Raw genomic sequence first — 16,677 nt, forward strand, 5'->3', positions numbered from 1 at the left:
TCCATCCACACCAGCCCCCTCCAGCTTTCCTCATTGCATGGGTTTTGTTATGGTTTTCTCTAATTACACGGACATATGGATTTTTTCAAAGATTTTTTTTTAGTTATGAATTCATTAGATGGCAGGACATACAGAGGATTGAGATACTGTTTCTCTCTCGCCTTGCTATTTAAATGCCATGCAATTAAAAAAAGAGGTAAAAAAATAGAATAAGAATAAACGAAGTGGAATAAAAGATAAACTAAAATAGAATAGAAAAGATATAAATTAAACCGATTTGCAATAACGGTAGTAGTGCAATATAGTAACAGTGATGAAAAGTGGGGAGGTACATAATGGAACAAAATATCAACAGATATGACAAATGCACATTGTGTAATAAATTGCAGAAAAGAGTCCTTATGGGGGTGGGTTACAGTCCAGGGGCGGAGGGTGGTGGTGGGGGTACACAGTTCCGCATTCTGACTACCTGATGGACAAAGCTGTTCAACAGCCTTGTGAAGTGGGCCCAGGGGCACTGGTACCTTTGTCCTGAAAGCAGGAGGGGAGGGAGGGAAGTCACTGGGCAGGAGGCGGTGCAGCCTCTGTACCATACAGTGATGCAGACAGTGAGGACACTTTTAATGGTGACCCAGTAGAAGGAACACATGATGGGGGGTGGGACTTGTGCTCTCCTTAGTTTACAGAGGAAATAAAGGCATGTTTGAGCCTTCTTGGCCAGTGATGTGGTGTTGTCTGTTCAGGAGGTTTCCTCTGAGGTGTGCACCCCCAGGGACTTGGTGCTGCTCGTGTCTCCACAGCAGCACTGTTAATGGTAAGTGGGGGATGCTGTGAGTGTCTTCTCCTGAAGTCAACCACAATCTATTTGGTTTTCTCCACTTTCAGGAAGAGATTGTTGTACTTACACCACTGGATCAGTTGGCTCACCTCATTTCTGTAGTTGGCTTCATCATTGTTTGGTGATGATCATTCGCAAACTTGTTGATAGAGTTGGTGCACAGTCATGGGTCAGCAGGGTGGAGGGGCAAAGGGCTGAGCACACACCCTTTAGGGGCTCCAGTGCACAGTATGATGGTCTTGGAGGTATTACTACTGGCCCACAGGTTTTGTGACCTCCCTCTGAGAAAGACCAGCACCCACTTGCAGAGAGAGGTTTTGAGTCCCCGGTGTCCGAGTTTTTGTATCAGCTGCAGGAGGATGATTGTGTTGATGCTGAACTATAATCCTAAGAACAGCACTGTCCAGTGAAGAAAACAAAAACCAAAAAAACAAGCACTGCAGCTTTAAATAAGATGCTAACCATAGAGCTTGATTGTGTAATCGCTGACCAATACAGTCATGGCCAAAAATTTTGGCTGTAGCACAACTTTTGTTTTCACTAGCATCAGTTTTTTAGAGATGTTTTTCCACATTCCTGAGGTACATAAGCATTTTGTTAGCAAAATAATTACACTACCAGTCGAAAGCTTGGACTCATTTTCTCATTTAAATGACATGAGATGGACCGCAGATGGCCAACAAGTGTTCAACATCACTGGGAACTCCTTCAAGAGTGTTGGAAAACATTTCAGGTGACTACCTCATGAAGCTCATTGAGAGAATGCCAAGAAAATGCAAAGTAGAAATGAAAGCAAAATGTTGCTATTTTGAAGAATCTAAAATATAAAACATGCTTTGAGTTATGTCACACTTTTTTAACTACATAATTCCATATGTGTTCATTCATAGTTTTGATACCTTCAGAATCTACAATGTAAATAGTCCTGAAAATGAAGAAAAACCAGGTGTGTCCAAACTTTTGACTGGTGGTGTACCATTAATGCAAAGAGTGAATTTGTGTCACTGCCAACACCTTTGACCATGACTGTAGCAGCAGAGAATTTCCTTCTTTCTTCATGTTCAATACCTGTATGGTTCCTGTGTACGATTACACCTACACCTCATTAACACTAGTTTATGTCTTTAGTAGGTAAGGAGGCTGGGTGCAGGATCGTCACAGATTGACTACTTAATGATCAGTCTGGATTGTGGCTCGCTGACAGCCACAGAGAAAGAAAGAGGAGGAGATTTGCCAAGCTGTAGTTCATCAGGGAATCGTTTCTCTATTCTTTATACTTTGCTGTCTATTCAGTGTCAGTCTTTATGTGGTGAAGGGAACATGGTTGACATTTTGGTGCAGTGGTTTTAAATGGGGCTCAGGATTGATAATCACTTTCAACAAACTGGTTTGGGAGCCATGTTTTAGTTTCCAGTATCTTAACAGCATTGTCTTGTGTCATCTTTTTCCACAGTGGTGGTGCTTCAGTATTCACTAACAACAAACCTAATCATTACTCAGATTCATGAGTCTCTTTAGCAAAAAAATTATTAAAACTAATTCTAAAAGGTAACACAATGTTAGCAGACACTGATGTTTATACCTCACACTTTGTGAATGTTGCTCTATTGAGATTTTTACCATTTGCCTCTTCTTAAATAATCAAATGGGATGTTTTGCTCGTTGCTCTTTTGTTCTCTAACTGTATTTCTTTTGCTCTCCATTAATCTTACTGTCTGTCCTTTTCCTTGTCACATCTTTGTGCAGCCATGATTTCATTGGAGAGTTCAGCACCAGCTACAGAGAACTATCCAGAGGACAGAGCCAGTTCAATGTCTATGAGGTGAGCAGAAAGCCGATGAAAAATAAAGCCATATAAGAGTGTACCCATAGTCCGTGCGTTTACATGACAACTTTTATTCCTGGTTTAAGGTGATTAAAGTTTAGATCCTATTTCAGATGCCCATGTAAACACCTTATTCCAGTTGAAAAAGAATAGTTCGGATTAAATTTAAACCCGAATAAAGTCACTGGTTTAATCCCCTTTTAAATTCGATCTAAATTATTCCTCGGACATGTAAACCCTTTATTCCGTTTGGACTTTATTCCTGCCATTCTGCGCATGCTCGTTGTCTTGTCGCAATGACACACACATTCTGCGCTGGCAGAAGAATATGCACTGCAGTCTAGTCAATCCAAACCGTTCCAGTGGGCTATTCTGATGGAATCTACCAGCCTGGAAAACCCTGAAGGAATAGTTCACAACCTGTTTTTTTATTAATTCATTTGTCATGCACTAATGAGTTCGGTAAGTGGGCGAAACAGTTTGCACTGCAGTGCACCGATTGCCTTGTTCTCACAGCCCTTCCGTTAGCTTAGCTTAGCCTAGCTTAGCATAATTGCTTCATTCCTATGGTCAGACACAGCCAGGCTTTTATACATGATGTGTAGTATTTTATGAGTGATTTTGTGAAATTCAGTTCTCCCTAATCATTACTTTAGTCTGGTGGGGTCAATATGATCGCAAACTGAGGCTCAAATCATGGCCATGTGACTTACTGCAGTAATAAAATCTTGGGAAATAAAAACTAATGCAAAGCTAAAACGGTAAAGCAAAGCTAATTTAGAGCATGCATGCCTTCCAACAAAAAGATTTTCCAACATCCGTCAACACAACAGTCCCAAGATTGTATGAGAGTAGTAAGTCGTGGATCTAAAGAAATAATTAGGGAGACTCGGATTTCACAAAATCACTTTCAAAAGACAACAAATCACCTTTAAAAAACTGGCTACGTGTGACCATGGAAATGCAGTGACTATGCTAAGCTAAGCTAACAGAAGGGCTGCGAGAACCGAATAAACATTTCTCATGTAAACCTTTATTCAGGTTTAATATTTCTATGTAAACAGAAGAGAAAGTACTTTAGTTCCGGATTAATTTCTTCTTGAAAAATAAATCGGATTTAAAAAACGTCATGTAACCGTACCCAGTGACTGAAGATAGTTTCAGTTGGAGGTTGTGCTACTGATGCTACAAACACAGTTTAATCTCACAGAATAAATAGTATTAGAGCCCTTTTATCAAACTGAAGCTAATTTCACATGATGAGAACTTGCAAATGTTATGGTCAGAGCCGGAGTGGAACAAATAATCATGGATGCAACGGTAGATGACATGGGATGGGTATATCTGTGCTTATATTTTCTATACAGACATAAACCAGATGTTGAAATATCAGTGATAGCAGTTGTTTTATTTTAAGCACATCATATCAAATCAGGCCTGACAGTTTGCTATGTTACTGACGTTTACAAACTTTACATAGCCAACATCAGACAGGAAAGAATGCAAATGTGCTACAGAGACTGCAAGAAAAAGTTTGTGTTTGGAAGCAAGAGTAAACTGAACGGTGATGCATTTACATGAGCTAAATATTGAAAGTCTTGGAATATCCATGTCATTTTAATAAAACTGGTGACACACTGGCCCATGTCAGTATTGTCATAAACATTGTGTTCTGTGTGAACCTTGTGTGTGCAAATACAACTTATATTCAACCTCTATGACCAGAGTCCATTAAACAAGGTCTTATGGTTAGTGACATAGTTCTTGAGACCAAGACCAGTCTTGAGACCAATCTTTTGTGGTCTCGCTCTTGTTACGGACTCAACTCATTTGGTCCCGGTGTTGTCTTAGTCTCAACTCTTTTCGGTCTTGTCTTGGTCTCGGACATAAAGGTCTCAATGGGATTTGTACAAAACCCGCATCATCACAGAATAGTGTCATTATTTATTATGCGCCCTCATCAAATGCAACCTGTCAGATGCATCTATTTTAAAAACATGTTCCACTGTGTATATTTTCTCAACAGACAATGCCAGCCCTCCACAGTCCACTAATGATGTGGTTCTCAAGACCGATTTTTTGTGGTCTTTTTTTGTGTCTTGTCACTGACTCAACCCATTTGGTCAATTATCACTAACTTTACAGCCCCCTGTGAGAAATAATCACAGAATATTCAGCCCAATACATGTGCAACCGTTAGTCATGCTTCATCACCTGAGAAAGCTGACTTTGGGAACTTTCAGGGACGGTTCACAAGCGAAAAGTAAGCAAGAGGAAGTGTAAATGTAATAATGCCTGGTTGGAGAAAAGGTCATTCTTGACCTGGTTGACACGAGTGGATGGGAACGGCTGTGAAATGGGCATTAAATTCAGTTCTAAGTAGTCTTAAAAAGGTCTTAAATTTAACTTGTAGGAACCCTGATAAAAGCAGGATGCCACCACCCATAAATCATAGATAATAAATCAGAAATAAGAAGAATTCTGCTCTGAGCTTCTGTGGAAACATGGTAGACTCCATGTAGTAACTATGATAGTAACCCCTCCCTCTGCAGATATAAACATGTCAAATTAAGGTAAAGCAAAACCACTATTCCCATATTTACACAGTAATGTAAAGATAAGTGTGAATACTATAATTTTCTCTGCAGTAAGATGCCCCTAAATGTCACACACTGATCTTTGACAGACACACACGTTTCTCCATTTCTGTCCTCCAAACACACATACAGACCTGCTCATCTGACAGTTTTGATGGATAGCTGGCTTATCTTCTCGCAGGAAGAGTCAACACTTCTTGATTAACAGAGACTCACACAGAGAGGAAAGCACACAGGGGACTGTCATTTTAAACAGCTGCTGTTTGCCTAATAGCTCTCAGATGTGCACACACACATATGCACCAAGTTGCACTCACACTGTGTATTCATGAGGAACCGCATGCACAGTAATGCATTCAGACACAAAGAGATATACACACACACACACACACATATATACACACACACACATACACAAACACTGATTTGGGAACTCTTGACATGTTTCTTGACCACAATTTGTCGTGAACGTGAAGTGAGCAATAAGAGGCTTTGCATTGCACTGATAAGGACCCTCTGTGTGTGTGTGTGTGTGTGTGTGTGTGTGTGTGTGTGTGTGTGTGTGTGTGTGTGTGTGTGTGTGTGTGTGTGTGTGTGTTTGTGTGTTTCCACCATGTTTCAATCAATGCACCTCACCTCCACAGGCACATGTGTCCTTGTATGTACCTATTGCAATGTGACCCAAGGAGAAATGCATAAATCCAGCCATTTGTATGTTGTTTCCCAGTGGTCCTTTCTTCCTCTTTAACCTTGGCATAGTTTAATCAGACCTTAAAGCGCTGATTTAAAAGCCTGTTCTGTGTTTGGGATTCAAAAGGAGTTTCAGGTCTTTTTAAGGCTGATTCCAAGACTGAAATAGATGTAAGCTTATGGCTGAATATGGTTGTCTTCTCTAATCTGGTCTGACAGGCAATGAATAGAGATAGTTTGGATTGATTATTCTGGCTCTGTGTTGTAATATGTATTCATTTCATTACAGTCAAACCACAAAAATCACCTACAAATCACCTCTGAATGTCTTCTAAGTTCCTCTGGAAACTGGAGTATTTAATGTATTGGACTATGGAGAGAGATCAAGACAGATCTATATAAACTGCACTTCAAATTACCTCTTGTATCACACATATGGGTGCTTCTATGAAACTGGATTTATTTTGGTGTCTGGCACTTTGCCAGCTTTTTAGACCCAATAATAAAAGAGAAATTTAGACATATTTCCCCCCAGGATGTACCTAATGATAACCTAAGATATATGCAAAAAAAATTTTTTCTCTTGCTCTGAGCCATCCCAACATTAATACATTTTTTATCAAACATTTGGGCCATCAGGGACATGAAAAACTACCTAGGTGTCAGTGTATTTTATCTTGAAAACATGGCTGTAAATGGTCTTATAGAGACGATAAATAAAGACATTGTGTTAAATTTGATGATCCTAGTGGTTTTTCTAACCCAGACATGTGGGTTTTTCATGAATCTCAGTCTCATTCCAGGTTTTGTGTGTAACCCATCATGTCCACTTGTGTTACATGCAGAACCTGCCCAGTTAAACACAAATAAATCATGAATGATTTTGCAACATCAGCCATTTTTGTGAAACACTCTGCTTTGCATAATTAGTTCAATTCCCAAAATGTACCTGTGAGAGAATAAAGATATTTAAAAAAAATAGTAGCATGTAATTTTTGTGTCCTTTTCTCCGTGTTACATGCAGATTTTTGTATTAAATATAATGTAAAATAATGTAAACATGTGCTTTATCTGAAAAATTGTTTTTCTTTTATCTCAGTATTTATTTTTTAAAATAGACCCAAAGTGCTCCCAAACTTGCTTCATTACATTAGTCTACATCTGGTTAGAATTTTTAGGCCCTCTGTCCCCAATGCATGTGTAACCAGTAAAATAAGTGGAGGTGGAGCTGATTTAAGTTTCGTTTTCAGGAATCAATGGGATAAATTTAAAAAAAAAATGCTCTAATACCTTCAGATACCTTTTTAGCATGTTTCAATTCTGATTTAATACCATCCATTTACATCAAAATCGGGTTAGTGTTACTTTTGTGGTAGTTCCCAAATGAATTTTTCTCTCTATTTAACCTTTTTAAAGTGATTTATCGTAATATTATCCACTGTATTTTGCATTTTTCAGTGTAAATCATGTATTTTTTCCTATATTTAACCTCCCAAGACCCAGGAAATATCGACAAAGTACAAGCTTTTTTTTTGTTTTTTATTAAATAAGTGCCTATACTGGAAACATCATGATGCAACAGTTTTTTCAGATGCAGTTTTTAAAATTTTTATGTAACGTCCTTTGTGGTGGACAGTTTTCTTCTTTTTTTGTATAAAGTTGTGAAACTCATGTCCACAAATGTGGACAGAAAACCCATAGCTGGGTCTTAGGAGGTTAATTAGCGGATCATGTAGATGTTTGTGAAAATTCAGAGTAAATTCATAGATTATATCAAAACAGAGAAGACTGAAGAAAAAGTGACTGTTTCAGCAAATCTATTAATAACTGAACACAAACTCAGTGTGTCCATTCACTGTCATTGATCCAACTCTATGGGTTTCACTGGTGAACCAATAGTGTAGAAAATGATGGTGTTTCCACGGTAACTACAGGCCCTCTGAAAGTCCAAATGAGTCATATCTGATGACCATGAAAAGATGAACTGAATTTTACACCAATTATTTACATGTATTGATAAGATTATATCATCATTCATGTAACATTATCCTGTGTATTTTGCATTTTTCAGTGAAAACCAAGTATTTTAATTTTATTATTTAATTTGCTAATCATGTAGATGTTCACAAAAGCTCAGAGTAAATTCAAAGGTTATTGTATCAAAAGAGAGAAAACTGATGAAAAAGTGACTTTTACCTTTGTTTTTATTTGAATGTATTGATAGGATTATTGTTTCCAATGTTCTGTTAATGTTGAAATGTTCCTGTCCTTGTCAGGTTGTAAATCCAAAGAAGAAAGGGAAGAAGAAAAAATACCTCAACTCTGGAACGGTGAGCATATCTCTCCTCTTACACATGGGCTAAATTATAAGCAATTAATTGCCTTGACTCCAGTGCATCTAAACTGGTTCAATAGACAATGTAGTCTTTCTCTGACAACAATGTGCTGAGGGTGGGAGGCCTGAATTATTCAGTTTATGTCGCGGTATGTGTGGACACACTAAGAAACCCAGTCATTTTTTAAATTTAGCATGAGATAGAGGGGTAATATATAATAATAATAAATATATCTGTAAATCAACACCATATTTATGTTTGTCGCCATGTTTATGGAATGACTTCGCGTGTTATCTTGTGATAATAAATTTAAAAAATCATCGCATTTAGGATTTAAGGGAAAAACCGACATTACACACTTCTGTTTTTCAACATTTAGTAAATATTGGTAAAGTTTTGTGCAGGTGTCCAATGGAAAAGTGACTCATGTCTGTGGTAAGGTTATAATAGTTTTGGATTTTTCATTATAGTTTCATTATAGTTTAGTTTTATTTAGTTTAGTTAAATGCTTGGTTCTAGTTCAGTTTAGTGTCATTTTAGTTTTTTCATATTTTTTGTCGTCCTCGCTGTCGTATTCACATACAGGACGCTGCTACTTTCTCCCAACTTTAGTCTCCACGTTTTCAGGTAGAGCGGAGACGAGTAGCCGAGTTTAAACGACAAGTGACGAGTAGTGACGGACCGTGAAGTGTCGTATGGTGCCGCTAGCTAAAATTGCCCGAGCAAAATAAATCGATTTTATATCAGTCCGACATTGACAAAGATGAAAACAAAGGGAATGTTATCCATAATTTTTTATCCGTTTTACTTAGTTTTGTAAGCATACAATACAGTTTCAGTTAGTTATCTTTTTTTCTTTTAATTTTTGTTTTTACTTATTTCAGTTAACGAAAATGTTTTTTCAGTTCTAGTTTTCGTCATTTCGTTAACGATAAGAACCTTGGTCTGTGGTGATGATTTTTTTTTTTTACTGTACTGAAACTTATTCTGTCTTGCCAGGGACAGGACTTGTCATGAAGCAGATTGTGTTTTTCTGGCTTACAGGTAACACTGCTGTCATTCCTGGTGGACATTGAGGTCACCTTTCTTGACTACATCAAAGGAGGGTAGGTTAATGACCAAGCATTTATTTAGAGCACACCGAGAGAGGGGTTCTGTGGTCCTTTTAATGAGAAGTGTCATGCTGAGTGTGCTGGTCTGTGTCTCAGTAATAACCCCATGGTGACTGTGTGTCTTCACTGCCAAAGATAATGATCCCTCAGAGTGAATCAGATGGAAAAGTGAACATTTGCATGTGAGAGAAAAATGGAAGGTGAGGGTAGAGACTGGCAGATGGGCAGACCTGAAGTCAAGCACAGAGGGCTCAGACTCTGGAGAGTGTGTGTCTGTGTCCTTGTGTGGAGTTGCGTATTATGTTTCAGCACTTGCACGTGCCATGTACCTCTGTGTGTACTCGTATGTGTGTATATGTACATGTGTTTGCGTATGTATGTTCAGGAGGGTTGACCGTGTGCATCCATGCATGTCGTGAATGCTCGCCTACACATTCTGCCTTCATTAGATTCACAGAGGGGGAGACTGTCAACAGGGAGAATAGGAATGTGTGTGTGCATATGTGTGTCCTTTTAGAAAAATATCCACTTTCGTCCTCCTTCTGTACATGCTACACTTGTATTTATATCACTAAGGGCACCTGTTTTTCTTTATGTTTTGTTGCCTTTTTTTTTTTTTTTTTTAACAACATAGGAAGCTGAAGTTTATTGCCTTTGTGGCAAATAAATCACAAGATACGTTATTTGTTCTGCTTCTAGCTGAATGGCTTGCTGATTGTTTTAAAAGGAAGGACTTCATAACCATGAAGTTTGGGGAGGACAGTGCCCTGTTATTGCAACTGAAATGAAGAGAAAGTCATGGATTTTTTCTGAAGGCACATGTTTAGAATTTGGAGACAATCACAGACATATGCTGCATTTCCATTACGTGGAACCGGCTCGACTCAACTCAGGTACCTGGTACTATTCCTGGAGACCATTTCCATTACAGGATACTACCAACTTTAGAGTATGTAGACGTCATAGCGATGCGGCGCGTTACTTCCGTGTTGTCTGCTCAGAGAGTTTCTGATAAACTCGCTCGTTGCCTGTTGTCTCGTCAAGCTCATGTTGAATTTTTATGTCGGTCATCAAACACTGAATCTCCTTGACCGATTATGGTGTAGTTTTGCGGGCTGTCATCATGTGGATTAACCTACCGCTATATTTACTGTCAACTTCGGCATCTGTTTTTTGTAAAACGGTGGGTCACAGAGACAACTCTCTGACCAATCAGTGGTCTGTTGTGTTTATACATCATGTTTTAGTATCCGTTCCCCAGTCTTGGAACCACGGCGGAGGTGATACCAAAAAACAAGTACCAGGTACCAGATTCCAGGTCCTTTTTTGTAATGGAAATGCAAAAAGGCAGAGTCGAGTCAAGCTGAGCAGGTACCACGTAGAGGAAATGCAGCATTAGTTTGGGTCATGGTTACTTACGCTTTGTCGAAGTGTTTTTAGATATGTTTGTCCATGTTGTTAAGGTTAACCCTCTATCAGGCAAGTGACTATTTTCGGTCATTTCTACATACATTACAAGGCAGTGACAGCAACAGTTCTAGTGAGGACAGTGAGTCAACAATCTCTGGTCCAATGTGGTCTACAGGGTCTGTAAGGTCCACCTCTGCATGAACAGTGAGTGTACCTGCTTTGTTAGGTACCATGAAGTAATGGCACTAATGTAAGGAATGATGTTCAAAGGGAGAATGTGGATGTGGACAGGGGTCTGGATCAGCACTTATGTTGGTCTAATGTTCTAAAAGTGAAGTTCAAATGTTCTAAAATTCACATTACATACAGTTTTGCCACTTATGGGTAAGGAACCAAATATGGTAACATCATTAACCTTGATTTTTTTACATAACAATGAAAAATTTCCCAAAAGTAATAAAGTCTTGCAAGTCTTGTTGGGTGCAATAACACACTAAGGTTGAAATTTTAGAGTATTTCTGAGTGCCCTGTAAAGGGTTAATAAAGGTTAAGGCTAACTCACTTTATTATCCCTGTAGGGAAATTCGGTCTGAGCATTTTACCGATCCTTATATGTACTACACCCTGCATTAGCATAAGCATTAACACTTGGTACATTAAGAACAGTGAGCTGCTGTTGAACACACTCTTGGACCAACGACACTGATAGACGTATTAGCCAACCTTATTAACCTATATGTACCCGTTTTTAATGGTGACCTGGAAGAAACCCATGCAGCACAGAACAGGTGAACTTAACACTCACTGAACCTCTACGCCACTGCACAACATACCGTGAATATTGTGTGGACAGAGGCAGTACCAAAACGTATTTTGACCACCAAAAGTCAAGTTCATCTAAATGCATATGTAGTATATTTTCTCCATTTTTACCTCACAGCCCTTTACATGTTAGCTCTTGTTAAAGACACAAAACTCTGCAGACAAAAACAGTAATTTTCCCTTACTGTTTGACCGGCTAGTCTTAAAAAGAATCCAAACCAACCCTTTAACTTACACCAACAGGAAGAGTGTGCTTGACACAGTTGGATGAAATGTTATTTTTTTACTTTATAAGTGAGGACACTGATCAATATGCTAGCTGTACTTTGCTAGCGTATAGGTTCAAAAAAATGGAAATGAAGCAGTAGATTGGATTTGTATATGATGGTGCATGTTATAGCCATGTGCTAACTGAATCAAATAGTGAGATGGTCCAGTCACCTGATTGGTGAGTCCCAGTCTTGTCCCGCCTCCCTGTACACTAAACAGGTACAGAGGATGGCTTGATCAGTTCTTAACAATGACTCCCATCCTTTACGAGGCGAATTTCAGCTCCTTTCCTCTGGACGGAGGTTCTTAGTCCCAAGGTGCAGGACACAGCGTTATAAAAACAGCTTTGTTCCTGTCGCCATCACTGAGCTCAATAAGAAATAGTGACATTGCACTTTACTAACTTATTTTAGTTGTTTATCCCATTTCTTTGCTCTATTTATTATTATTGTGACTTCAAATTTTTTAATTTTTTTATTTTATGTTCTTATCCTGGTTTTTGTCCCAGATTGTTCTTATCTTTTCTGGTTTTTATTGTGTTCTATTGCATCTTGTTTTTATTTATTTGATCTTATTTATTTATTTTATTCTTTTACTTATCCATGCTGCTATACTGATGAATGGTGGAACACTGAGCACTTTTTGTCCTGTCTGTAAGCGTGATCATGTACCTGTCTTACATGTTCAACGTATGTATTGTTCTAATACCAAAGCAATCACCTGGACTGCAAAACAAATCTACCTACGGGTACAAATAAAGTGACCTTGACCTTAACTGTCATATATCTCAGATGTGTATATAGACCAGGGGTGTCCAATCCTAGTCCTCGAGGGCCGGTATCCTGCAAGTTTTTGATGTATCCCTCTTCCAACACACCCGATTCAGATGATAAGCCTATCATCAAGCTCTGCAGAAGACTGATAATGACCGTCAGGTGGACTGGAAGAGGAAAATATCTAAAACGTGCAGGATGCTGGCCCTAGAGGACCAGGGTTGGACACCCCTGATATAGACCATTTCGATGTTGGTAAACAGTGATGATGTATTTTGTGGGCGGGGCCTAACTGGTGGCAGAAAGTGACAGTTGTGGTGTCAACAGTATATGGTAGCTGGTGTCAGGAGCACAGAAATCAGGAGAGAAACAGAGTAATGGAAGACATGGGGGCTTCTTCAATTATTTTTATGGTCTGTCAACGAGAGCCAAGGTGTCTTCCAAAGATAAGTTGACCATTAGCAGCGAGGTGAAGTTTCCTGATCCATATTCTCTGTCGGCTCAGTGGGTCATGGAGCCAACCAAATGGCCGAAGCTACAGTGGCCTAACAACTGTTTATATCTTGTTGAAAAACCCAGCATTTACACAAAAGAAAAGCTTGAGGCATCCAAACCCCTCCATGCCTAGGACTTTGTTGCACTGGACATTTTAAGGGTAGGAATACCGTGGTAACTCGCACAATTCACAGGAGAAAAAATCACATACGTAGCCATCAATAACGTTGGACCAGAACTCAGTGAGGCCATGTCACTTTTTATTAGTGAACATCCTGTGTGACCCTTCAGTTTAAGAGCACAAAGAGCACAGAACAGGTTGGAATACATAACACCGACATTTGTCTGATGGTTTTCGTGTGTTAAGGACTGACGTGCTGCCTAGTCAGCAACAAGGACAGAAAACACACTTTTACAAGACATGGGTGATCATGGACAAGTGGACCAACTCTATATTGACGGCCAACTGCACTTGCAGGGCTGTGTCAGTGTTGTTTAATGTACATACTGATATGAAATGGGCACTGTAGACCCCAGAATTCTACATGATTTCATCAGTCCAGTCTGTCCTTTTAATGGCTTCAGCCATAAGCATCAAGAGTTTGCCTCCAAGGGCGTCTTTAACGATGGTGTTCAGTAAAAGTGAAGGTTGTTTTTTTTTTTAACATTTTTATTCTGACAACCTACAGCACAAGACATTTTTCCCCCACTTTTCTCTCTATTCTCTCCGATCTCTCCGTTGATATACTGTGTTTTTCTGCTACCAGATTGCATGCGCAGCTGCGGTAATGTAGACCGTAGACCGAATCGACTCTGAAGTGATCTATATTAAGTCATGTGTAAGACCATGTGTCTTGTTCTCTCGCAAATTGAGAACAATTATACTCTCGACTTTCCCTGCAAACACCATAAACAAACTGGCCCTGTTAAGGTGAGCTGTCAATCAGAGACAGTACAGTGAAAGTACTTTTTATTGGTGCTGTGTGAGTACGAGCTCATACTGTTATGTGCTTGTGTGGACAGATGAAGTGCCAAATGCTGTTTTGCTGTTTGAATGGTCTCTAATGGTCCAGTTGCACTTATATAATGGTCTTCCTCCCCCTTCTGCATACTTTTTCACTTCAGCATTCCCCTAAAATCCTTTCTTGGCCTCTCTACACACAGGTATTCTGCCAGTCATCTTCTGACATTTCCTTGCATCTCTTTTGTGTGCTTCACCCCACTGCTCTCTTATCTTCTGATTGACAGCTCTTTTTCAGGCTTCAGCCCAATCAGCTAATTGTTCATTTGGACTTACTCAGGAATATGATCTTCTGGCAGCATTAGCATGAATGACTGATTTGAGAGGGCTCCATCTCAATCCAGAGAATCTCTGCTCATTCTTTTCATTCTCTCATAATGCATTAGTACCACCCATGGTTTTGGACAAAAAAGCCCTCTATTCATGGGCATGAAGATAAAAATGAAGACTTGTTGGCTATATCTTCCATTATAAGTTGTGCATTTGAAGGCTGTCCTGTCACTCACAGTGACAGATATTGTTTCCACTTGTTTTGGTTTGTGAATCGAGTATTGAAACTAGAACAGAAGCAGGAGGGAACCCTGCTGAATTGAAATCAGCATCTGAGAGGTTATCATTAGCTGGAGGAGCAGACACTCAGAGCCAAGAAGAGGATTTAACAATTAAATCTTTGAAAGGAATCCAGACCATTTTCACTTGAGGTTATACCCCGCAAGTGAATCACAAAGCAACAGCACAGCTTATTCAGCTCAGATCAGGTATGAGCTCCTTTTGTCTTCTTTCCTCTCATCACATGGAAACAGTCCAACCAGAAACATCTGCTTGCATGTCATCAGGAGAGGTCGTACTGCATAACCTCTGCTGCCATTTTTAGGCCACTCAGTGCACTCATGCATGTGTATTCCCCCTGGCACGGAAACTTGACAGGAAAGGAGACTTTTTCTGAGCATTTAAAGACACGTATTGTCTTATAAAGAATGTGTTCACTCTTTAAAGCAAGTACTGTTGATGTACTGTGTTGCCAGACTAGATTTATGTCCATTCAAGTTATAAGAGGCACATCTTTACATGTTTTTTTCACATTACTCTAAACAAGTAGATATGATCAATTACTGATTAAAGGTCTTCTATGAAGGTATGAATATTAACAAACTGTCTTTCTCTCTGCAATTGCTTGTTGTATGTTGCTGCTGTTAACTGAAATTTCCTCATGGTGGGATACATGAAGTCTTGTCTTGTCTTATCTCATAATTAAATGTAGTTTGACTTGCCTTTTTACAGCTGTCTCTGCAGTTTTTAGTTTGTTTAGTTCAGTGGTTCCCAACCTTTTTTGGCTCGTGACCCCATTTTAACATCACACATTTCTGGCGACCCCAAACAGAGACATTTTTTTTTGCTAGAATTAATTTGTTGTTGATCATGTAATATTTTGCTATGTTGCAAATAAGCAATTTTAGTTGACATTTAGTCTATATAGTGAGTATTTTTATGGACAGAGGCAGAAAAGCCAGGTGTAGATTACTGCACAAAGTGAGAATTTGATTTTCTTTGGTCAGGATATGTACAGTCAGTCCAGCTTGGATTTACAAGGCTGACAATTAATACTGAACAAACAAGAACTCAAACTATGAATTATGAAAGAGCTGCAGCATCTGAAACCGACCACAATGAACATCTGACAGATAAACAGTACCACAGTGCTTCAATTTCAGCTTCACAGTTTGTCATGTCTTTTATGGATTGGTATTATCTCTGTCAAGCTTTTATTTTTATTTTTTTTTATAAATTACTAGAAATTTCAGGCGACCCCACATGGGGTCACGACCCCAAGGTTGAAAAACACTGGTTTAGTGTGTCACAGAGCAGCTTTGTCAGTAACACACTTGCTTTCAAATGACTAATTCATACTTTTATGTACAAAAAAATAATATTGTCCACTTGTTCTGGCTTCCTACCCTGAAAACCAAATTCAAAACTGGAAGATTTCACCCACTGAACACTATGAAAGCGGCTTACTGGTTGTTGAAAATATGAGTAGGATAAAGACACTTCCATTTGTCTCGACAGTTTCTGACAGTAAAATATGTTGTTCTTATTCTCAGAAAGACGCATTTTTCTATTTCACCATTTCTTCCCCTCCTCTGCTGCTACATGTGTTCTGGGCTGAAAATATTGTGCCAGTAAATAACGCTTTTGTTAAAATCATGCTTCCCAGAAGTCCCAGGTGCCTTTCATATCTAGACATGTAAAGAAAATCTTGGTACCGCCTTAAAAAAAAAAAGATGCTTTGAAGATTTAGGAGGTACATCAGCATCCAGTCTGCTCAGTCCACAGGAAAATGTATTTGGAAATAGTGCACCACCTCCTCTTCGCCCCCCCCCCTGCCGTGTGGTATTTTGTCATATTGGTTCCTGGCTGATTCACTGTGGGCTTTAACAGTGGGGGAGATCAGTGACTGATAGAAAACCAGCTGGTAAAGAAGTATAGC

The 16,677-nt window shown here is 39.1% G+C and overlaps 1 protein-coding gene across 2 annotated transcripts in view; it reads left to right on the forward strand.

The window, feature by feature from the left end:
- LOC115430510 (copine-8) overlaps positions 1–16,677 on the forward strand; it is a 151,568-nt gene that overhangs the window by 101,903 nt on the left and 32,988 nt on the right. The window contains exons 11-14 of one of the 2 annotated variants that reach the window (XM_030150569.1): positions 1,967–1,969; positions 2,585–2,660; positions 8,227–8,280; positions 9,331–9,392. In XM_030150569.1, the coding sequence (XP_030006429.1) occupies positions 1,967–1,969; positions 2,585–2,660; positions 8,227–8,280; positions 9,331–9,392 (195 nt within the window). The remainder of the gene's footprint in view (positions 1–1,966; positions 1,970–2,584; positions 2,661–8,226; positions 8,281–9,330; positions 9,393–16,677) is intronic. The other variant, XM_030150570.1, reaches the window with a different exon arrangement.

Source organism: Sphaeramia orbicularis, chromosome 12 (assembly GCF_902148855.1).
Source record: "Sphaeramia orbicularis chromosome 12, fSphaOr1.1, whole genome shotgun sequence".
Taxonomy (NCBI): Eukaryota; Metazoa; Chordata; class Actinopteri; order Kurtiformes; family Apogonidae; genus Sphaeramia; species Sphaeramia orbicularis.